The 23,110-nt window shown below is 43.0% G+C and overlaps 2 protein-coding genes across 4 annotated transcripts in view; one reads left to right on the plus strand and one right to left on the minus strand.

Annotated features, from left to right (window-relative positions):
* Dennd11 (DENN domain containing 11) overlaps positions 1–6,981 on the plus strand; it is a 41,309-nt gene extending 34,328 nt beyond the window's left edge. Inside the window, exons 9-10 of the mRNA XM_027391301.1 lie at positions 85–153; positions 1,528–6,981. Of these exons, the coding sequence (XP_027247102.1) occupies positions 85–153; positions 1,528–1,723 (265 nt within the window). The 3' untranslated portion in view covers positions 1,724–6,981. The remainder of the gene's footprint in view (positions 1–84; positions 154–1,527) is intronic.
* A 2,029-nt stretch (positions 6,982–9,010) lies between these two features.
* Positions 9,011–23,110, minus strand: part of Agk (acylglycerol kinase) — a 71,036-nt gene continuing 56,936 nt past the window's right edge. For all 3 annotated transcript variants that reach the window (XM_027391533.2, XM_027391534.1, XM_027391535.2), the window contains 6 exons: positions 22,408–22,465; positions 19,513–19,660; positions 18,823–18,920; positions 12,842–12,912; positions 10,936–11,020; positions 9,011–10,038 (listed from right to left, as the gene is read on the minus strand). In XM_027391533.2, the coding sequence (XP_027247334.1) occupies positions 9,901–10,038; positions 10,936–11,020; positions 12,842–12,912; positions 18,823–18,920; positions 19,513–19,660; positions 22,408–22,465 (598 nt within the window). In that variant the 3' untranslated portion in view covers positions 9,011–9,900. The remainder of the gene's footprint in view (positions 10,039–10,935; positions 11,021–12,841; positions 12,913–18,822; positions 18,921–19,512; positions 19,661–22,407; positions 22,466–23,110) is intronic.

Here is a 23,110-nt window from a genome sequence, read left to right on the forward strand (position 1 = left end):
CCAGCTGCCAGATGCTGCTTCCCGAGAGATATGGACATTGCTTGGTTGCTGCTAAGTCACTGATAGTGTTCTTCTTTGTAACAGGCAGATGCTGTTGTACTCACAGGAAGTTGAGGGAGACTACAACCCTTGTGAAGAAGACCTCTTTGTGCTGTGAGTTGGCCTGGGCAGCAGCCGTGGGGCTCTGGGAATCCTTCCAGTGCTAACTTCTATGGACAGACAACTTACTTCCCTTCCATGCAACCCACTGCAATTCAGGATGTCCATTATTATTCTCGCGGTTCTCAGGGATTGGTCCTTAGAGGTAGCCCAAGTCCTGCAAACCCATCAGGGTGGACCCAGAGCTGCTGGAGAGACAGGGGCAGGTCCTAGAGAAAACCTGAACATGCACCTTGTTGACCATTTGCATCCAGGGATGTCACACAGCTGTCTGTCTCTCCACTCTTTCCTTCATTGACTCCTCAGAAAAGACCAGTTCCTTGTGCTGAGTATTATGAGATCATCTGGAAATTTAATCTCCCTCCTCCAGATCTGGTCGCCATGAAAAGGCTGGCTCCTTTCAACACCCATTGCATTCAAGTAGCCACAGGAAGTCCTGTTTCAGAATTAGAGCCGACTTGTAACTGAAGCAGAAACAAATCTCCCTGAGAGTCCCTAGCTTTGATGAGGGCATTTCCACAGAATTTTATCTTGTTTTTGAGTCTGCTTTCTAATGCACACACACTGTGTGTATGGGCAGACACAGTCTTGTCAAGGCATGACAAACACGCCATTTTGCTATGTCTGTGGAAGCCCCTGAACCCCTAAACAGCATGGCTGGATTGATGCCTTTCTAAACACAGCTCATTTACTTATTCAGCCATGACTGTAAAGTTGTGACTTTGAAATCCTGTTTTAATGTATAATCTTCCTCCAGATGCCCCTCCCCAGAGAGAGCAAACACCCTGAGGGCTGTGAGCTGTGTTGTTCTCAGTTAGTGTAGCTTGCCTCGGCCCCCTCCACCCCCCAGCTCCCCATGCTGGTTCTAGAACTTCCCTGTGCCTGCTCCAGCCCCTCTGAGCTCTCCCTTTCTGTGACCTAGGGCTACAAGGCCAGTGCAGAGTCCCAGTGAGGCTTGTTGGCTACCAACTTTAGTGGGTCCCATCAGGGTTTGGAAAAATTTCATTTCAGTCTCTCCCTTGAAGTCTGAGTCTCAGAACTGATTTATAAGGTTCTGAGTTTTCACCCTCTTCCCGATGATTACACAGAGGGAGAGAAGGTGTCATGGAGCCTCTCTGGGAGGCTATGTTGAAAACAAGAAAATAGTCAAGCCATCATTCCTACGGACTTTTCTGTCAAACGGCGATTCTTGCCCTATAGTTCTCTTGCTGACATCATTCACACTCTGATAACAGTTTAACTTTTACTCCCTTTAAAAATCGTTAGACTTAGTTTGGAAAGCTTTCATAGTTTGGGCTCATCATGTTTGGGTTATCTGGTTGACAGTTTCGCCTTGTCTTCTCTCCCTTTCCTGTCTCGGCAATGCAGGTTTTTCCTAGAGCAAAACAACCGGATTTTTCAAACTCTCCTGGAGGTATCTGCCAGTCAAGACAAAACTCTAACAGCAGAACATGCCCGAGGCATGGGCCTGGACCCCCAGGGAGACAGGAGCTTTCTTATGGACCTGCTGGAGGCCTATGGCATCGATGTCATGCTGGTCATTGATAACCCCTGTTGTCCATAGGAAGAGTAAAAGGACTGCTGGCTCATCTGGGGTGACAGGAGCCTGGAGTGTACCCCAGGCCCTCAGCAGCTTCAGTTTTAATTAAGTTGACACAAAGGACTGTTTCTACTTTCCAATACATGTAATTTTTGCCATTTTCTTCTCCCCCCAGCCCCGGGCTGAGGGGAGGCCACCCGGGTTTTGTAGCCTTTAAGGGTTGTACATGGGAATCTACTGTCTTCCAAGACTGTTTCTTTGGGTTTAGTCTGATGAGATCTGTCAGTCAGAGTGAGTCAAACTCTGGGTTGAACTGTTGGGAAAATCTGTATATCTTAGTCCTTTGTAGCATACAAGAAGAAGATGACCATGTGGCCGGCTGTGGCCTTAGAAACTAATCAGCTAACCTTTCAGGGTCACCAGGGTCTAGAGTCAGATTAGGATGACCTGTTTGTCCTAGGGCAAGTCTGCTCTGCATCTTTTAGATTGACTGGTATAGGGACCAGAGAAGGGAAACAATGTTTCTGGCAGGATGGCAGGGAAAGGAGGCTCCTCAAAATCCTTCCTACATCGAGGGGATGGTAGCAGTATAACATACCCCACCCCCCTCCTGCATCCCAATCCCTTGGGATGGGTTGGTGATGGTTGCTGCTGGCCCTGGAGCTTACAGTTTACAAGCCGTTCGTTTGACATCTGTGTCTCTTGAGGGATGAATACCTCCTTGGAAAAACAGGTTCAAACAGGCAAGGGAGGAAACCTCAAGTTTCTCTGAGAGCTCTCTGGAAAGATTGTTTGCAGTCCTGAAGCAGAAACTTCTAGTGGATTCTGAAATGTAGCCAAGGTCTGAGCTGGTTGACTCAGAGGTTGGGATGTGGTGTGAACAGCTCTCTTAACCAGTTTGGAACTCCCATAGACTTGTCTTTCACAGAGACAACATCCCTTAGGCTAAGCAATTGGATCCATAGGTCTAACAGATTTGACAGGGAAAATTCAACGGTGCCTCCCCTGCCAAGAGAGTAGCTGGAAACCACGGACTAACAACCTGCCCCACTTTCTTTGGTCTAGGATGGGATTCAACTTGTTCTTTGGGGCTGGGTCACTTGTGACTGCTAAGTTACTAGATGACACTATGTGAGAGGTAGTTGTTAACCATACTCAGAAAGCCAGTTCTAATGCGAGTCTCCTTAAAGATTTTGACTGAGATCTTGCATCTTTTCCTGGGCTCTTCCTAGCCATCAGACATCATGTCTGTAGCCAGAGAGCAGCCAGGCTGATGTCTGCAGCAGAGAGGACTTCAAATGGAGGGGCTGTGACTCTTATCTCCCTCAATTCTAGGTTCTTGAGGGTTGCTGCTTAACAAGTATTTTCACTGTAGTTTCCTATTTAAAAAAAAAAAAAAATCAAGAGTGATGAGATTTGCCTGTGTGTGGAAATGCAAACACACTGATGAGTCAGGGTAACATCTTTTCTGTAAATATATAAATAAATTTAGGCACTGACATAAACTCTTCAGCTAATAGATTTTTCTCCTCTGCAATGTGGGTTTAGCCATCATTCCAGTAACATGTTTACAGAAAGCATAGCAGTGCTCAGTGGCTGAAGTTCTACCTGCTTTTTCCTTATGGCTTCCTTCTCCTCTTGCCCCAGGGCTGACTGAGCAGGGACCACCTGATGCTGATGAAACAACACTTCTTCTGGTGACCTCTAAGAGCTGTTGGGGGTAGATAGATAGCCAGAGATAGGAAAAGCCCATTTCTGAGAACCTCCCCAGAACCTTGTGCTCGCCAACACTGTTTCCTGTGCTGTTGTAGTTGGGAGCTGGGAAGACCTGATGTGAAGATTACAGATGGCAAGGGTGAGAATGGTTGTCCTTTGCTCAGTTGGGCCGTGTGGGCCCTTTTTAACTAAGCAGCTGTTTTCCTGTGGTCTCTTAGTGACCCACCCACCCATGCAGAGGGCCAGTGTATGGGTGGCCCCAGAGGGACTACAACCCTGAGACCATGCCATGTCTTACTTAGGTCATAGGTTCTGGGCTTAGCTGACCCCAGAGCAGAACTTGTTCAACATGTCTTTTAATCCTTTCCTACCTTGCGGCTTCCTCCTGGGGTCAGCAGCGTGCATGTATGTCAGCACCTCCGTTTCTCAGCTTCGGAGTGTCTTAGACTTCACACCAGATTGCTCCCCCAGCGGCCGTGAGCAGATGCAAGCCTGCCTCCTATGCTGGGAGTTCCCTACAAAGGGAGGTAGTTCGTGTAGAACGATCCAGGAAATCCCTGTACAGTGATGGCAGAAGCTAGGAGCCACAGGATTTGCTTTTTTGTCATTCTTGAAATACTTTCTGAAGAACCACCTGGTTTGATTGGGAAGAAGTTAGTTCACATCCTTCAGAACTTTTCTAGGTCTAACCATCAGCCTAGTCAGGCATTATTATTACCACTGGCCACTAGGGGCCAGGGTTAAAAATTCAGACTTGGGTCCTGCCACTGTGCTGGTGGCCCTCATTGGATCCCTGCCTAAGCTGGCAGAGACCTCTGGGGAGCACTAAACCCCATCTGTACCATTCTAGGAACCCTGTGCCAATCAGGAAGCATTTGCTGACTTGCACTGCTGGCCACTCGGGCATTTTTTATGTTAGAAGAGATTCCAAATGGCAACAGTCCTCAGGGGGCCTGAAACTGGGTTTTAGATTTGTGGGATGCATGTTAAATATACGTATAGCAAAGACCTCTGAAAGTGGATGTTGTCCGTTTTGTTAGCAGATGGTAGGTAATATTAACCGGCTGATTGGCTCAGGACTCTTTCTCCAGGAGGAGTAAGAGTTTATCTCCTACCAGTCTTCAAAGGAGGGAGGGCCAAGTCATTGCTTGGTATTAGCTTTGGCTTTAACTGTGAGGCCTTCCCTCTGCTGGGCGCGGGTCCAGGCGAGTAGTGTCCCACCTGGGGACCATATGGTCCTGCTAGTTAGGAGTAAAATGTGACAGGAAGCATTTGCCCCCCCCCCCACCTCCCACCCTCCTTGGCTGTGGGAGAGAAGCTGTTTTCACTGCTGTGACAGAATAGGATAGGAACTTACTTTGCTGGAAGCCATAGAAAACCACAGGAAAGGTGAGAGTGATACTAATAGTGCCTAGTGCTTCATGGGAAGGTAAATATACCTAATTATTTAACACATGCTAGCTAGAAGAGAAAGGCAGATTAAATCATAGCTAATTGCTGTGTTCCTTCTGGTGGCAAGGGGCATGAAGTCAGCCTTCCACTGGGACTTGCTAGAGATCTTTAAAGGGTGGTAGCAAATTAGCCTTCTGGTGGCCAACACTAGCCTCCTAGAGCTGCGGGTACTCAGGAACCATCTTTTCCCTTAAACTGCGCAAGCAGAGAGTGAACTGAGGTGCGCTCTCCAGGTTCAGTGCAACGGTCTGTGCAGTGCTAAAGAAGGGATACAGGGTGTGGGCGGATGGAACTGTAGGATAACGCTGAGTTTCACAGTGAACTTGCCTTTCCATGAGAAGAGTCTCAAAGCTGACAAGGACACCTGTAGGAAGAACGACAGGCCCTCTAGGGGTCACTGTATTCCCGTTAGGCTTCCAGGCTATGATTCTGAGAGCTCCCATCTCCGCCCCCCATACCTGCTCAACCCCATGGTGGAGCCTATGGGCCTATGGGCTTACCTCAGCAGGCCCAGTCTCATCCCATGAAAACCCTTTTCTGATTCAGGTAGGGGAGGGGGGTGCTGAAGGTTTCTTTATACCCAAGTCATGGGTTTTGACTATTCCACTTTATTGCTGATATACCTCTGTTCCCAGGAGCTACTGGAGTACTGATTGTTGTAGAGAAAAGACTGTGAATTAAGGTAATGTTTTTCCTATGAGAAACGGAAGTCTATTTTTTATATCAGTGTTACTGAGTGGTGAATTGAGTACTATAGTGTTGAAATGGAAAGGAATTGCAAAGTTGTAATCTGGGAAGAAACGGGCAGCTTTGTAATTTGGTAGCAGCTGAGGCCCTTAGAAGTGTCGCTGTCCGTGGCAGTGTATTGAAGGGTGAGCAGAGACTGTGATGTATTTTTCCAGCAGCCCTGATTGGCCTGGGAAGGATGAGATGGGCCTCAACCTTGGGTGAAGCTCCAGGACAGAAGTGGATAAGTGCAGTCTTCAGTGACTGCTCCCTCTTGGTCAGGGTGGAAGGTGGGAATGGGGGGGGGTGGGTTCTGACCGGCACTTTAATTCATTGTAGCACCTGGAAGTTGGGTGATGTTGTAAATTTAGAAAAGGAATAGGAATTTTCTGGTGCTATATAGAGAGTGAAGATGGCATAAATAAAACTCTGCTTTCGTCTCTGTAGAACTTACTCTAGGATTTCAGCATGGCCCTGGCTCTTAGAACCATGTTGACTTAAGTTCTGAAAGTTGCAGCAGAGGGTTTATTTACCTTGCAGCAGGTGCCTACCCTCTCAGTCTGACGGTGAGTTTACATTGCTTCCTAAAGAGACTGGGGCAGAACAGGGTTTTATAAATTGTGCATAGATGGAACTTCAAAGTGAAAAGCCCATACAGAGCAAATATATTTAATTGACATTGTATCTGGGTAAATTAAACAAAGACATATACAAGTTAGGAAAAAGAACTTTGAGTTTGCTGTGTCCACATCAGCCATCAGAAATTGGGGGTTCTAGGCTCCTGAACTGCCATCATGGGTGGCTTCTGGGATTCCGGGTGGAGGTCAAACGAACAAACAAACAAAAAAAACAACTTCCTTTAATTGTCCAAAACTTGCTGGCTAGATTTTTATATAAGTCTGGAATGTAATCCTTGCCTGAGAAACAAATAGTTGTAACCAAGAAAATCTGTTTTCCTAGTTTTTTTTTTTTCTTTTTAAAACCTAAGTCCCTGTTGCCTTAAATGTAAAAACCTATTTTGAGTAACAACCCCAGCCTAAGAGTTATAGCAATAAGAGAACCCGAATCTATTTTTGTTTCAAGCCTTTACCTCATATGACAAAGTCAGAAGGATAATTGGTAAGTTTTGCTCTGGGTACTACTACAGACCCATGTATCCTCTCTCTGTCTCTTCAACTGTGTAGTATTTACAGATCTGAAGAAAGCTGGGCTTAACCCTGAGGCTAAGTGTAAATGTTTCTTGAATTGATTCTTTCCGTGGTACAAGTAACACCTGTGTATATCATTACCTGTATATATCTGAACCAAGTTATGTGCAGAGGTTGATAATAACTATATTTACAAAAAAAACCCCAATTTTTACAATTAAAGTTCACATTTTAACATGAGCCTGTGTGCTGTGATCTTTCACCAAGTACTTTTTTGGTAGGAAGGAATGATGAAGGCCCAGCCTGTGAGAAGAGCCCAAGGGCTGAATGTTGCTTTTACTTACAGGGATGAGGACAGACATGGGGAGCTGCAGCCAGTCCTTTGAGAGACTGTGATTGGATAAGCACCCTCCAGGTAATGGAAACTAAAGTCAAAGAACCAGAACTGTGGACCCTCAAACCCCACAGGAAACTTCTAGACTCTAGAGAAGCTGTTTTGTTGCAGAACTCTCTCATCAGAGTTTTATGTGGCATTATATATTGATACATATGCAAGTGTTTACCCTCTAAAACTTGTATTTCAGTTTAACCTTTGGAGGAGTTATTTTAAACCAGTGTAGAGTGAATTGTAACACTGGTCGCAAAGCTAGGTTTCTATTTTCTAAGTGGGACAGCCATACCTAATAGTGCTCTTTATAATGGTCATATAATTGTTCTTATAATAATGTTCTTAAAATGTCAGTTGCTTGTATAAAGGCCTAGAGGTGACCTCCATGGTCTCCTTTGTAGAGCTGAGCATCTGTGTACCTGTTGTGAAATGTGTGCATTTTATGGATGTCCAAAGAACAAAGCAGTAGACAATAAAACCCAACTCCTTAGAGAAAACTAGGAAGTAAAATTCTGATCCATACCCCGGGAAGTAACAGCCTTGGCTTTCCTGGAACTCACTGTAGACCAGACTAGCCTCGGATTGCCTGCCTCTGCCACCTGAGTGCTGGGATTCAAGACGTGCACCACCATGCCCGTCGTGTGAGTAAAATTCTTAATGCGGTCCCATATCCTTTCCTAACCACATGGCAGTTATGGGTAGAAGTGCAGCTATCTACAGCGTTTCAAGAACAAATACTGGATTCTATGCTGGTCCTTTGCACTGTTACAAAAGCACAGATTCTTGTATTTCTTTACAACACAGCAGCCCCTTTCTTTCCCTCCACAGCTGGCACAGGGTAAGTGACTTATGCTCATCTTCAGACTCATCTGTTGTTAAAGCAGAGCGCTTACCACCACCACAAGCAAACCTTATTTTTTATGGTCTTCAATTATGGGCTATTTTGTAGGTTCTGTCTATTCTATTCATGCATTGATTTTACTCCAGTGGGACATGTATGGGTATGTTATTGTCTTTACATTTGAATTTTTTTTCCCTGTAGTTCCTGCTGCTGAGGGTGTCACTTTCCCTGCCACAATGACAAACCAATTTCATACAGTGCAGGCGTTCTAGAGTTCCAGGACTTCTGAGCAAAGGAAGCGCTCATGCTAGTATTAAAAGAAAAAGGTACTGGGCCTGGCGAGAACCTGCAGTGGTTAGGACCGGGTTCAGTTCCCAGCACCCAAATGCAGCTAACAACAGTAACCTAAGATATGACCCTCACACAGACAGATACACATGCAGGCAAAACACCAATGCACATAAAATAAAATTTTAAAAAAAGAATGTAAAAGAAAGTAAATGGGCACTGATGACCTGGTAGGAACTACTTATAGGAAGTCAAGTGTTTTCCGTTCTCAGCTTGCAACCGACTAGAGGAAGAGCTAGTCAGGTTGTTAGTTGAAAGATCATTATTAATTTTAATGCAACAGTATGCTTTCCCACTAATTTCAAAACATTAAAAATGATGTTACAATTCCAGTTCTTGTGCCCATCTACTTTCTGGGCTCCTAAATAATAAAAAAAAGAAAAAGGAATTTAACTAATCCTGGATATCCTTGGCTCACCAGAAATAACATTTATATAGTGGATAAATGAACAAGAACATTCTAATAACATAATTTTTAATTACTGCTTCAAATAACTATTTCTAACAATATGCAATGATAATTGTTAAAATAGTTGTTTTATAATGAGTTAGCACTTAAGTTATTTAGACTTATATTTTTTGCTGAGGAAAAGAAATTGATAAAAAAAATGCCAAGCATAAAAAACTATGATAAGAATCCCTTTGCTGACAGGGAGAAAAAGTATAATTTAAAATTTTCAAATAGCGAAGAGTTAGTTCATGAGTTTATTTATATAAATAAATGAGAGGTGCATTTAAATTACACTGGATATGTTTAAAAGAACGATGAAACACTTTTATTTTTAAACAACAGTATTTACACAGCACTAGAAAGTACACTGACAAGTGCTTAACTTCCCATGGAAAATGATAGCGGTTACAACATGAATACGTGATTTTTTTAAAATATATATAATACACTTGGGGCAATCACAAGTTTATGAAGTCTTTTTAAAATACATTCTTCAGGTCTGGCTGATTCACCTGGGAAGCAGCAGCCTTTTACGGTGAACATGGTTTGGGGGTGGGTCCCAGGTCAGTCAGACATGCGCCCCAGAAGTACACATGCAAACTAACAATGAAGAAGCACTGGTTTGTTTTTAAATGGCATTTTATAATGTTAGCCATGGCGGAAAAGGCAACCACATCACATCTCCTTTCCAGATTGAGACCAACCAAAGTGGAGACCATGGAGGAACAGCACCCATGAGAGAGCCCAGACGGAGGCAGCTGCTTCCCTTGGATGCCCTAGGACGGTCAAAAACTGGAACGGTAAGTAGCTTAGTCTACACTTTCTACTCTTCACTGTGGGGAGATCACAAAACTCCAGCCCTTTCCAACTCACCGAGTGTAAGAACTTCCTCGCTATATGTGTGTGTGTTGGGGGAGGGGTCAACTATCACAACACAAGGAAAGAAAGCCTGGGTTAACAGGGTGTATGTGCTAGGAAGCACTACAGGAGAGGGGTCAGGAGGACTTGCCAAGAAAATTCCCTTGGGCTCCTGTGATAACGCTCTGGGAATAGATGAAGCACACCCTTCCCTTGTGGTCCCACTGGTGGCTGGAAGCGCAGCCTGCGATCGAGCACCATGTTGCCATGAGCTCACTGGGACGTGCTCTGCAGCACCTGCTGTCTCTTCCTTGGGTCACAGAAGAACTGCAGTTTCCTGGGCAGCAGCTTCACCTCCACAGGCATGGCTTCATACTCCTCGCTGTCGATGCTGAAGGAGCCCTCAGTTCCCTGGAAAGAGGAGGGGTTCTGAGTGCGCCTCTGTGACCCACTGTGGATAAGGGCGCCATCTAACAAAATCCCCCCGGTGCTGACTGGTCCTGGAAATAACTCAATCCAGTCCATGAAAAGGGACTTTTCTTTTTTGAAACTTCTATCTCAAAAAACATTTCGGAGTTTGAATAAGGTTAAAATTTTAAAATATTTATCAAAAGGCAAGAGCCCTTCCATATTATAGATGTATGAAATTGTCAAAGAACTAACATGATAAATAAGCAAGGATTATCCATTAGGAAAAAAGAAATTGATGGACATGTAACCAAGGGACAGGGACCATAATCCTTCTAAGCTAAAAGCAAAAAAAGAGCAAATTCTCCTGTGAGGGATATTGAGTCGACTGACTCATTGTCACTGCCCCCAAGACTTGCTGGGCTTTAGACTTGGATGTGTCAACACTGGTGTCATTACGGACTCTTTGGAGCCCTGCTATAACTCAAGTAATCACGATGGTGGCACACGAGGACACCTTCCATTTGCCTGCAGTTTCATTGGGCCAGAGCTCTTCAGAGACCTGCAGTAGCAGCAATCCAATGACCTTCAATTCATGGATCTCCACTTTTTATTCCTATTTACCAAGGTGGTGATTCTAAGCATAGACAGCACACTTTACAGGAAAAAATAAAATCCACTGCTTACCAGCTAAGCACCCAAGGCTCACTTGGAGGGAGAAGCTTGGCTTAGAGACTCCAAGTCCTCAGAGGCCTGCTCTGGCTTCTCCTTTACCTCAGACCTAATAATGAGTTTGCCAAACTGAAGGTGCCTAAATGGCAGTTAGGAACTAAGGACTGAAGAGGAAGAAAATGGAGGGACACACAGACCAACCCAAGACAGTGGTTGGGCCCACCTTACCTCAGGAAGTAGCAGAGTGCAGTGGCTGGCTTGGAGACACTCGGTACCATCTGCTCTCAGGTTAGGGTCTCTCATCTTCTTACTTCTATTAGTATAAGAAAAAGCAAGGTCAGAATCTTTGATGGCAACTGCATCAAACTGCAGAAAAGCCCAGTTCTCCCTTATGAGGGCAAGTAAGAGACTATGAAGACCAGGGCCCAGTGAACTAGTGTTGTGGTCTGTTCTAGAGTGAGTAGACTGTCTGACTTTCTTGCTGTAGAGAACTTGGTAAAGATGAGGCTAAGTTTCTCTCAGTTCTCTATTTTTAAATGGTTCTACATCTATTAAGCTGTTAATCTCAAATTTAAAAATTAGTATGTAATTAAATCCTTTGAGAAAAGCATCAGAATCCTGTGATCCTTTATTAAGGACAAAGTAGTTTTATTCTAGTTTAGGGTAAATATTTAATCTCTATAAAGTCTTATATAATATATATATATATATATATATATATATATATATATATACTGATAAAACTCCGTAAGTAACAGTCTACTTACTTAGCACATTTACCTTTACTAAAGCAATCAGGCACAAACATACTTGACCTCAATGCAGATGTACCCCATTTGGCTTATGATAAATGCAGAGAGAGGGAGGAGGAGGCAGAAGTTTAGGACCAGCCCGAGTTACTTGGGGAGTTAAAGGCAAGCGTGGGCTGGAAGAGACCTTGACTAAAAGGAAAAAAAAAAAGTATTACCTATTGTTATTTGGAAATAGCAATTCTTTCATGTATGGAATTTTCATCAGAGTTTCAACAGCAGCTTCACCATGTTCCATTAAGATATTCACATGAATTGCACAGTTTATCAAAAGGAAACTTGGTAAAATGCCAAATATAATGCCATCTAACTTCAGAGATACAGTGGGGTTTTTTTGTTTAGATGTCAGTTTTATAAAGGAGATTTGAATATGGCTGCCACCAGTAGCCGGATAACTTAGGATGCTGTGTGATTTGTGCACGCTGTAGAAGGAACAGCCTTTTTCCTTCTTCCCTTTACTATACAGCAGGAATAATCAAAGGCTACAAGGAGCCATTCAGTATCTGAAGAATCTGTATCAAAGGCAAGAACAACACAGACTAATGAAAGACATTCTGCTGCCTACACTGGAATAGATAATGACGCAGCCATGGAGACACAGCTGCAGAAGCAATGTCCAATCCCTAAATGGGCACAAGAGGGAGCGCCAGGACAATGCAGAGAAAGGCAGCCGAGCAGATTACTGGTTGGCATGGGAACACAGCAGCTCCTCAGATACTTGGAGGATGTCTGGAGAGTCACAGAACTCTCAGCCAATAAAGTTCCAGCTGAGGCAATAGACTCTGAAGAGTCTATTGGATTAGAAAGAGGGAAGCCTGGGAAATGTCTAGGTACCCAGTGTCCTTTCAAGTCTGTCCTTGATGTTCTGGGGACAGGAAGACAAGGTGAATAGTGTGCACAGTAAGATACTGGGAAGTGCTATTCAACGTCAACAGCCTCTTTGAGACTGACAAGCAGTCCTCAAGACAGCAGACATGATAATATGCTTCCATTTTACAGATGGGAAAGGATTCAGACAAGTCAATGACCTTAGAGTCCCAAGGCCAGTGAGGAGCCAGTCACATTCTAGGCCCGATAAACACTGAATTCTTTCAACTGAAAGGCAGACTAACATTCTGCTTCTCCCAAAATGAGCAGAGGAGGCAAAAGTACACAGGCAGCAGGCATGGCAGCTCGATTATGAAAAAGAAGAGCTCCCAGACAGACAGGCCTTTGCCAGGTCTCCGTCTTAAGTAGACAGCCCACTCTGAACAGAAAGGTTTGATGTCCAATGGCACAAGTTACTTCATGGAGCTCCATTTCCCACGGGCCAGCCAGGCACTTACCCTATGATTATAAAATCTCCTTTGCTGACAGTATCAGGTTCAATGCAAATGTTCATAAAGTCTTCTTTGCTCTAGAAATATCAAGAATATGGTTAAGTCTTGGAAATTGGGCTAATGTAGCTGTTACCCACAGGTGCCTGAGTTCTTTAAAATGCTCTAAATGCAAACAGGACAGGCGACCAACCGATTTATCCCCCAATACTAGTTGTAACCTTTGTGCTTCTATCCACACAAAGCTCTGGAAGATGAGCTACAAGTGCTGTGGAAAGTCATGATTCCTGTGCCCCTCCTCAGTTTGCCACTAGTCATTAGCTGGCACCACAAGCATAGCCTTCATGAAGCAATCCCAACCCTCCTGGAGGGTGCCTTGCAGGATTTCAAAACACGTAGGCCCGGGAGAACATACACAAGCCTCTGAGAGCCGTTGCCTGAGTTTCAAAGGTACCACCACCACAGCACAGCTGTAGCTCTCAACTAGGAATTACAAACGCATGTTCTGACATAATGTTCATTTATTCAACTACCTACTGAATGCCCGCTGAATTTTATCAATCCCTCAGAATCTTTGGTTACATCACTGAACAAAACACACGAAGAGTTTTGCCAACAAAGAACTTACACTTCACTGTAGGGACTGTAGGGGGTAGACAGAACAAGAAAACTGGGTATTTCTGAATATAGTAGAAAATAGGTATACTAGAAGTACACCAGGATGTATTACAAAGTGTCATAAATAGACAAGCCTCCGGTGACACTGGTGGCAGAGACATTTTTAAATACTTATTTACTTTGTTTTGCCTGTGTAGTATGCCCATACACTGTGTGTTCAGAAAAAGTTGTTGGATCCTCTGGAACTAGAATTAAATGGCTGTGAGTCGCTGTGTTGGTACTGGGAACTGAACCTGAGTCCTGAAGGCCTGGGTCTACTAGAAGAGAAGAAGGTGCTCTTCTACTGCGGAGCCATCTCTCCAGCCCTAGTGGCTGCATTTTAAAGAAAGACAGGTGAGAAGGTGACTCTGTTCAGAAGCCCAGAGGTGAATAAGAAGAAATGTATCCATCTAGGGTGGCAGTTTTCTACTAGCAGGTATCCCCGGAGGGCTGGTTAACATCGGGACCCTGTCTGTATCTGTTAGCTAAAAGTTAATTTTAAAGAGAGACTCTGCTATAGTTCTCAAGAGTTCCTAGCTTAGGGGCTGCTGTGAAGTTCAAGAACTTTGACTTCAAACAATAGCCAGGTAATCTGATGCTGCCCATCTAAAGAGCATACTTTGAAACCCCCTATTCTAGGAACAAGACATCCATACAAAGGGAAGTAGCTAGCAGAAGCCTTCAGGTCAGGGCAACCCAGAAATGTACAGAGAACTGCAAAGAAATCACCATGTCTGGAGCAGAAAGAGAGGCAGATGAAGATGGGGGGAAGGGAGCATCTGGTTGGTTAGGGCTCTGTGGACCACTTTAAGGAATGGGTCTTTTAGGTTGAGTGAAGTGGAGGGTTCAAGGAGGGTAATGTTATGGCTTTTGGTAATAGGGCCACTCTGCCTGCTCTTCTAAGAATTGAGACGGGTCTAACTGCAGATACAGGCAGTGAGCCAGTAAAGAGCATTACAGGGAAATGAGCAGAGGCAGCAAAGGTTCGGTGGATGCAAGGACAGCGATGGGACATGGCATTGGGAGCTGGCAGGGAGGCAGAGGGAAACTGTCTAGTCACACCACCTATTTGATGCAAAGGGAAGAAAAGAGGCATATTTAAACTTGCAGTGGGGCAGCACAGCCACGCTCCAGTTAGAGTGGACTGTGTTTTCTGTTAAGGGCCAGAGTGAGTTATCAGAAGTATGGATAGTCGCCACTAAATTCTGCTACGTGCTATGTAAAAACAGCCACACAGTACTTAGTGTGTTTGCATTCCAACAGAATCCACAGAAACCGGGATTCTGTGTGATTCCAACTGTTTAAAATGTAACACTCCCTAGCTTGAAGGCAACTGGCCAGGTGGGCCTGTGGTTATTCTCTCTTGACAGCTGCCTTCAGCTTTGTCGGAGGCAAAGTTAGGCTGCCTGGCAATGGTGATTGCGGTTAGTCTCCAGATTCTGCTAGAGGAAACGTCAGCTTGGAATCAGACTACTTTTATCCCATTACCAAGGACATGTCTTTTTAAGAATCAACACCCCAGGTCTGACAGCAGTTTTCACCTTTACTTGGTGGGAACACACTTCTTGGTCCTAGGACTTTGTGAGGAGTGCTTTCAACTCGGTAGGCTTCTTATATTCATACATCAGTGAAAATACAGATGAAGTTTACAAAAATCCTCGGATCCCTGGCTTGGCCCTCAAGGCCCTGTTTGGACCCCTGGTAACCCCACCTCCATGCAGGAGGCTGAGGCAGACATAGGGCACGGCTCGTCTGAGTGCCTTCTCTCTGGGATCCCTGCCCTGTGCTGTTTCTTGCCAGTGTTGGCCAACAGTTATTTCATAGATTTTGCTCAGCGTTTAAGGCACAAAGGTAAAAAAGCTATTGCTTGTTCTGTATCTTGGCCAATAGTCTCATATCCATTCAAAAATCAACCCACATTGGCAGATTCAATGAGAATCTATTGTCTTATGGGATGATGAAAACACACTTGATAGAATTTAGTGCCTAAAACCCTGGGCAAACCTAGCAACTTTTCTTTATTAGAAACTTCCTTATCTAATAAAAGGCATCCAAAAATTATATCAAATTCAAGAACAAAGCAATGGCTCCCATAAGCATTACTTCTGTCCAGGACCACTGAGGTCCTCACAGAAATAAGGAAAGTCAGAGGGTTGTAAAGATCATGTGTTTAAAAGGGAGAAACAAAACTGGCACTGTTAGCTGTTGATATAGCAAAATCTAAAGGAACCCATAGGCAAACATAATAAGAATTTAATTAGGATGCTAATTCACCATCAACGTGTGTGTTCATACACACAAAATCAATTATGTTTCTTTGGTCAGCTAGAGAATGGAGTTTTAAGAGATATATTGATAATAGCATAAAAGGTAAGATAACCAGGAGTATATCCAGCAATAGGCAAACACTATAGAGAAAAGCATAAAACTTCATTGAAAGATATTGAAGACCTCAGTAAATGAAGAGATACATCACCCTGATATGCCAGAAGGGTCAACATTATAGCAATGCCATTCCTCCTCAAACTGATCTATATGTACAGTGCAACCTTATGAAACTTACGAGGAAGCTAATAAGCACTCTAAAATATTTATAAAAATCAAAGGCTGAAGAGATGGCTCAGGAGATAATAGTGCTTACTGCTCTTCCAGGAGCCCAGTTCCCAGCACCCACACTGGGTGCTTCACAGCCACCTGTCCAGCTCCAGGGGAGGAGATGGGCCTAACGACTGCCACTGGAATGAATAAACAAAACTGGAGCCTCACCTTCATCATTCACACAGCTCAGTCATAGGTGGCGGTTTCTCTTTTCTAAATAAAAATGGAACCAACCACCTCATGAAAATCATTTTATATTTACTAATGTGGCAGAATGCTCACCATATATTGCTGAATGAAAAACTAACAACCATTATATATTACTTTAAATAAAACTATTCATTTTGACAATCTTGATATGTTGCCCTTAAAGACTAAACATGCGGATTTAAGAGACATCGGATTTCTGACATTCTACACTCCTAAAGATGTTTTTATACTATGGAAATATAATTTTAATAATAAGTAAATATTTCAAGCTATTTCATGACAGCTACGATGTCTGAATAGTTTCTTGCATTTGCTTTGCAAAGTGGTGAGGGAAAAAGAATGAATGTACCCCACTAGTGATAAGAAGCACAGTGTCACATATCTTTGTAATTAGCAGAGATAAAAGCATTCAGCAGCCTGAATGTGGCACATCTAGAGCTGAAATCACATGCTCACTGATCTCAATGCATTCATCAGAGAAAAGAACACAAGCAAAATACTGGGAATACATTGTTACCAAAGACTATGAATAAAGAAAATGTGTAATAGAAATTTTATCGTCTTTTCAAAAATCCTTCTGAACAAAGAACTTTCTGACCTCACCAACTCATGGTGGTTCAGCATTCTGTTTAAGGGAAGACTATGTATGCTAAGAATTTACTGTTCACACCCACAAGCTAAACAACTACGCTTGCCAGGACAAGGGGTACAGATATGCATGGGTTCTAGACACTTTATATACATTATCAAACTAGTGTTACAGCTGATAGTCTTATGAAAGATGAGAGTTCTGTTCCCATGCACATCACCCAACAAAGAAACTGTTCCAGTTGGTGTTTCTTTGGCATTGAACACTTTTTCAAACAGTGCTGGCTGTCCTGGGACTCACTCCGTAGACCATGTTGGCCTCTGCCTCCCAATTGCTGGGATTAAAGGTGTGTGCCACCACTACCCAGCTGAACACTTTTCCTTAGCCTTAGTATAAAATGCAATTAAGTATTCTTGAACAGACACACATGGTATAATCTGAGGACAATATAACTAATTTATGTAAGATTCTTAGGACAATGACTCCCACGTAATAAACTCAGCAAATATGAGCTATTTTTCCTCAAATGTTTCCCTTTGTGCATTTACTATTTTTAGGCCTTGGACCATTGTTTGGTCTCTGTTCACTTATTGATTTATCTGGGGAGTTTGTGATAAGGAAAGCTAATAAAATTCGGGCCTGCCACATTCTAATTTTCTCCCTAATTATCATTCAGAAGTTTATCTTTTTAAATTAGTAGATGAATGCATCAATATAAAATTTGCCTTAGGTGTCATGCTTAGAAAACCTTTTGTACCTAATACTTGAGGAATTCAACTGGAATTCTTTCAGAAGATAAAGGGAGCTGCGTTTAAAAATATTTTACAGGCGAAGCAAATTATTTGTATCAGTAGAAAACAAAGTAATACTCCCAACATAAATGTTGGGATTAACCTTCCTACTACACTGCAGCTCCATCTGCCAGTTTTCTGATTGGCCAGGACAATCATGAATACACTACTCTGATTTTCATAAAAGCAGAATATATTATAGTAATTAACCAGTTGAGAATGACTTAACTGGCACTGTTGCTAACACTCATAACTAAAGATTTCTCCATTTTAGGGCCAGTATGGTTTTTCCAAAAACAGCAAACATCCAACGCTTTGGGGCTACACAAGCTATCACAACTACTCCACCTCATCCACAGTGCTGCAAGGCTTATGTGAACAATACAAATAAAGGAACACATATGTGTCACAATATTGCTTTATGCTGGATTCTGAAATGTGACTTTCACATATGCCAACAGAATTTTCTACATTAATGGAGATGTTCATGTCTAAACGTGCCTAATGAGTACATGGAATATGGCTCCCATGGCTGAGGAACTGCATTTTAAACTGTATTTTAGTCCTGTGTACTTTAAATTTCAATGGCCACATAAGGCTAGTAGCTACTGCTTTGGACAGTGCATGCATCCAAATTTATATCCAAATTAAAATATGTATGGTGGCTTGTCCACACATGGCACACCGGCCTGTAATTCCACCATTCAGGAGACTGACAGGAAGATCACAGTCTGGGGCTAGCTTCTACTGCACAGCAAGACCCTGTCTCACCAGAAGCAAACAGAACCCACCCCCACATGTGTGGAGCTAGGGCTGTGTGTTTCTCCTGGGGAATCTGAGTCTGTGTACTTAATATACTCACAAAAGTGATGCATGTTTACTCAAGTGAAAGCTCAGCTTTTTCCTGAGTCCTCCATAAGGTCACCAAAACATTAGCAAAATACTTGTTCAAAGCTCCTTGAGCTCCTGTGCCCGACACACTCAACTACCACGTCTCAATGCTGCTGTCTCTCAAAGGCACACCATAATAGTGTCCTTTCATCTCCATGCTCATGGAGTAAAATGTAAAAATAATTAGTGCAAGAAAGGCACCTGTCATTTTCCCCCAGGCACCAAATTCTTCTTTTAAAAATGAGGACACTTACCATCAGGTCAAGTTGGCTGTTTCGGGTTGTGATAGACAGCTCAATGGTGGACAGTTGTACATCTTTCCAGACCTCTGGGCTCACCTCTCGGGAGAAGGCTGAGGGAATCCATCAGACATGGGTCAGTGCATCTACTGGCATCACACCCCCCCCCCAAACTACTGAGCTACTGATAACTGTGCTTAGCTTCCTCAGCCTTCTTCTCTCACACACACACCCCAAACTACTGAGCTACTGATAACTGTGCTTAGCTTCCTCAGCTTCTCTCTCTCTCTCTCTCTCTCTCTCTCTCTCTCTCTCTCTCTCTCACACACACACACACACACACACACACACACACACACCAAACTACTGAGCTGCTAATAACTGTGCTTGGCTTCCTCAACCCTTTGTCCAATTCTGTACTTGACTTCATCTTTCCTATACGCAGGGATAAACACTGGTTCCCTATGCCTAAAACATGCTCACTGAAAGCAGGCACAACAGCACAAAGGACAGTGACAGGGAGGACACAGAAATTGCTGTGCACATTCACAAGCCATTGAAGCCTGCCCTGCCAACACCTGAAGTCAGAGTTCAACTGGAACAGCCCCTGCTCTGGTTAAGTGTCTAGAACTGATTCTGGGTGTCTACTCCAGAGCATTTTGAAGCTGGGCAGAGCTTGTAACCCACAGTCACCATGTTGCTCACCATCCTGTGGCTGTGCCCAGAATGAGGCAAGCCTTCGTAGTATTCTCCTATACAGCCAAGGTCGGGGAGGGGTCTCTTCGGGTTCACTAGCAGATCTTTCTTTAGGTCCCGTGTAAGAGATGGAGGCCTGATGAGTCTGAGGCCACTCCTGTTAACAAAGAAGAAGATAGTTTTCAACATGTACATATAATTCCTAACCCGGGGCTTTGCTCTGCGAAGGTCACAATTCTAACAAGCTAATTGTGTCTTCAGTGGGCAGAGTTCTCTCTACTTTGGAATATGAAGCCTTCAAGCTTCCTTTTCCTCTCCAAATCTTGACTTAAAAACCACGAATACAGTGACCTATGGTCTGGTCTCTATTACTTTCCCTAACATACAACAGAGAGAAAACCAAATTGAACTGACAGCTACTGCTCATACTTACTTATCCAAACAATAGAAATCAATATGAATGAGCAGAGTGATCCCATAATAAACTTACCTTTAGTTTATCAATGGAATGCAAAAACCTACATCCAACGCCTACTTCACTGCTGGTATCACACTCTATGTGGAGGACAGAATGCTTTGGCTAAGACTCAGTTCAAATGCAACCTGACGCCTCATCACTGACTCAAAGCATATCATTCTCACACTAGATATTTTTATACATTTTTATCTTATTATTATTATTAGTAGTAGTAGTATCAGGGAGGGAGGGAGACCCTTAAATCAGGGCTTAACATTTATTTTGGTGGGGGAACTCTCTCTCTCTCTCTCTCTCTCTCTCTCTCTCTCTCTCTCTCTCTCTCTCTCTCTCATTTTTCAAGACAGGGTTTCTCTGTGTAGTCCTGGCTGTCCTGGAACTCCTCTGTAGACCAGGCTGGCCTCAAACTCACAGATCTGTCTTCCTCTGCCTCCCAAGTGCTGGATTAAAAGGTGTGCCCCACCCTCACCTCCACTGTCTCCATTGCTTTTCCTCCCATTTATTTCTTACCTTCCTCTGTTATAATCTAACCCCCGTTACTTTGGAGCTTGTCAAACCTTTGGCAGCTACCAAGTCCAGAGGACAGTCCCCTGTTCTTATTTAGGCTCCTGCTGTTGTACCATCAATATGCTACACTGACCACATAACAAACTAAAATTTCATCTTTCTCCATAAACTTGGTCTTACCCTAATATCATCAACATTAATAATAATAATAATAAACACTTAAGTTACACAACTCAAGCCCCCAGACTAGAAATCTCACAATCTAATATTCTTTCAGCATCTGGGAATTTTACTTCAGTAACACTTCGATCCACCTGCCGTTAGCAACCTCAGTCTACACTTACTCTTTCTTTCCCTATCACTGGATGACTTGATCTATCTTCTGTCTGCTGTTTTGCCCATAGCTACTCATGCCCAACTGCATGTTGAGGCCACACAGTTTTTCCGCAGTGCAGATCTGTATACCATACCTGCCCAAGTCAGCCCTAGCCTTCTAGTTCCATCTGCAGAGATTCTACTGCACTGGTCTGAAGTAATGACCGTGATTTGTCACATGACTTCACACAGCCCATTTCTCCATCCCCAAAGCCCTTTATCCACCTCCCTCAGAAGGCTTTCTGACCCTCAGTCAAGTTTAGGGGGGCCCTCCTCTGTTCTTCTCTTGCCCGTCTGTATTTCTGTCCCGCCACCTGTCAGGCTGCTGTTCCCCTGCGCTTCTCTCTGGCACAGGACTACTTTCTGAGGCCAGAAAGCCTGTGCACTTTGTGTTCTGTCTGCCAATCACAGAGCAATAGCACTCGATGGATGCCATCATTTAAACATATGGCTACTGTTTCTGCCTAGGTGGTACTACTTCACCAGGTAAATTATTCTCCTTAACAATAATACTCAGTTTGCCTTAGGAGTAGAAAGAAAGGCCTTGCCTTTTCTATGTGATTATTTTTAAAATTGTGTGTGTTTATTCCAAGAATTTTACTGACTTTAGTTTTTTTTAACCCAAGTACCTTTTTAAAAGTGTACACACACACACACACACACATACACCACCACCACCACCACCACCACCACCACCACCAGATAACTCTAAATATTAACACTGGAGTCTAGTTTCTCACACTGATTTTGACATTAGGCAACCAGACTATGGTCTGCATGAAAGACAACACAGCATATAGTTCATCTATTGAGTGACTTTCCTATTTGCTTTCTCATTAATAAGAAATTGTTGAGCCTCTCTTCTATGCACCTGTACTCTCTCATTGGTAATCAAACCGGGTAAATCAAATTCTTTATACATGCTAGGCAAGTGCTCTGCCATTGTGCTAAGCTACAGCCTCAGACCTTACTACTTTTGAATGTGTTATATATAAGGCACTGCCCAGCAGGACTTTGTGATAAGGGAAGTGTTCTTTATCAGTACTATCCAATATAGCAAGAACTATACTTATTTAACCAACACAGTTTAAAACCTACTGATAATAATATATACACTCCCATATAATTAATTTATCTATTACAAATCTTCAGTTCATGGTCAGATACTAATATAGATACACATATTAATGATCTAGACATTCTACATTTGTTTGGTTGAATGAGTAGCAAAGGCAAGTATCCAAGACAAGTAAACATGGGCTTGGCCATGGAGAGAATGAGGATAGATGGATGAATGAATGGATGGATGGATGGATGGATGGATAGATAGATAGATAGATAGATAGATAGATAGATAGATATGTAGATATAGAGATATGAGGGGTGCTTGTCTATCAAAACAGGAATGTTTTCTGAAATTATATAAATCAAATGACCCCATTTTAGTGATATGGCTCTGTAGCAAGGAATTAGTACCTCAAATAAACACATCATAAAGAAACATCAAATTAACATAGGTCAAGTTCTACATTGTAAATTGCATTTACCTGAAGAGTGCTGAAAAAATGGGCTGCTTTGATTTTTAGTGGACCAAGATACCAGTACCTAAGAAAAACCAAGATAAAAAAGATGAAAAGAGCTACCAGCGTGCTAGATATCATCTAAGACAATTCATCAGGACTGCACCTCTCCTGTGATTCAGTGCTTTAAGGGCTTGAAGATTATAGCATAATATAATACATTTGTAACCTAAATTTTAATGGCAAATCTCCTAACAATATGCAATTAGATGGTAGAAAGATTCTTATAGTTAATAAGTGATGTATATAGCCTAAGTTATTATAATACAGACTTTCACCCATAGAATAGGTTGAGCATTCTCTTAAAAGGGCCACAGGAAGAGAGCAATAAAGCCACATAGAGACACTGTATTACAGATGCTGTGTGGCTGCTGGGTTATAAGACACAAGACTGGATCCTGTATCCCATGGACACTCTCACACAAAATGCACACACATTATAATTCCATTGCTCGTGTTATATAGCTTTAATATACCAACTGTTAAGTCTCAGAGTGAAAATATATTGCATATTGCTCAGCACATAAAAGCACTAGAAAAGGAAGATGCAAGGTTGCAATTAGAAAGTGATATAGGCCGGGCGTTGCTGGCACATGCCTGTAAATCACAGCACTAGGGAGGCAGAGGCAGGCGGATCTCTGTGAGTTTGAGGCCAGCCTGGTCTACAAGA

The sequence above is a fragment of the Cricetulus griseus genome (genome assembly GCF_003668045.3).
Source record: "Cricetulus griseus strain 17A/GY chromosome 1 unlocalized genomic scaffold, alternate assembly CriGri-PICRH-1.0 chr1_0, whole genome shotgun sequence".
Lineage (NCBI taxonomy): Eukaryota > Metazoa > Chordata > Mammalia > Rodentia > Cricetidae > Cricetulus > Cricetulus griseus.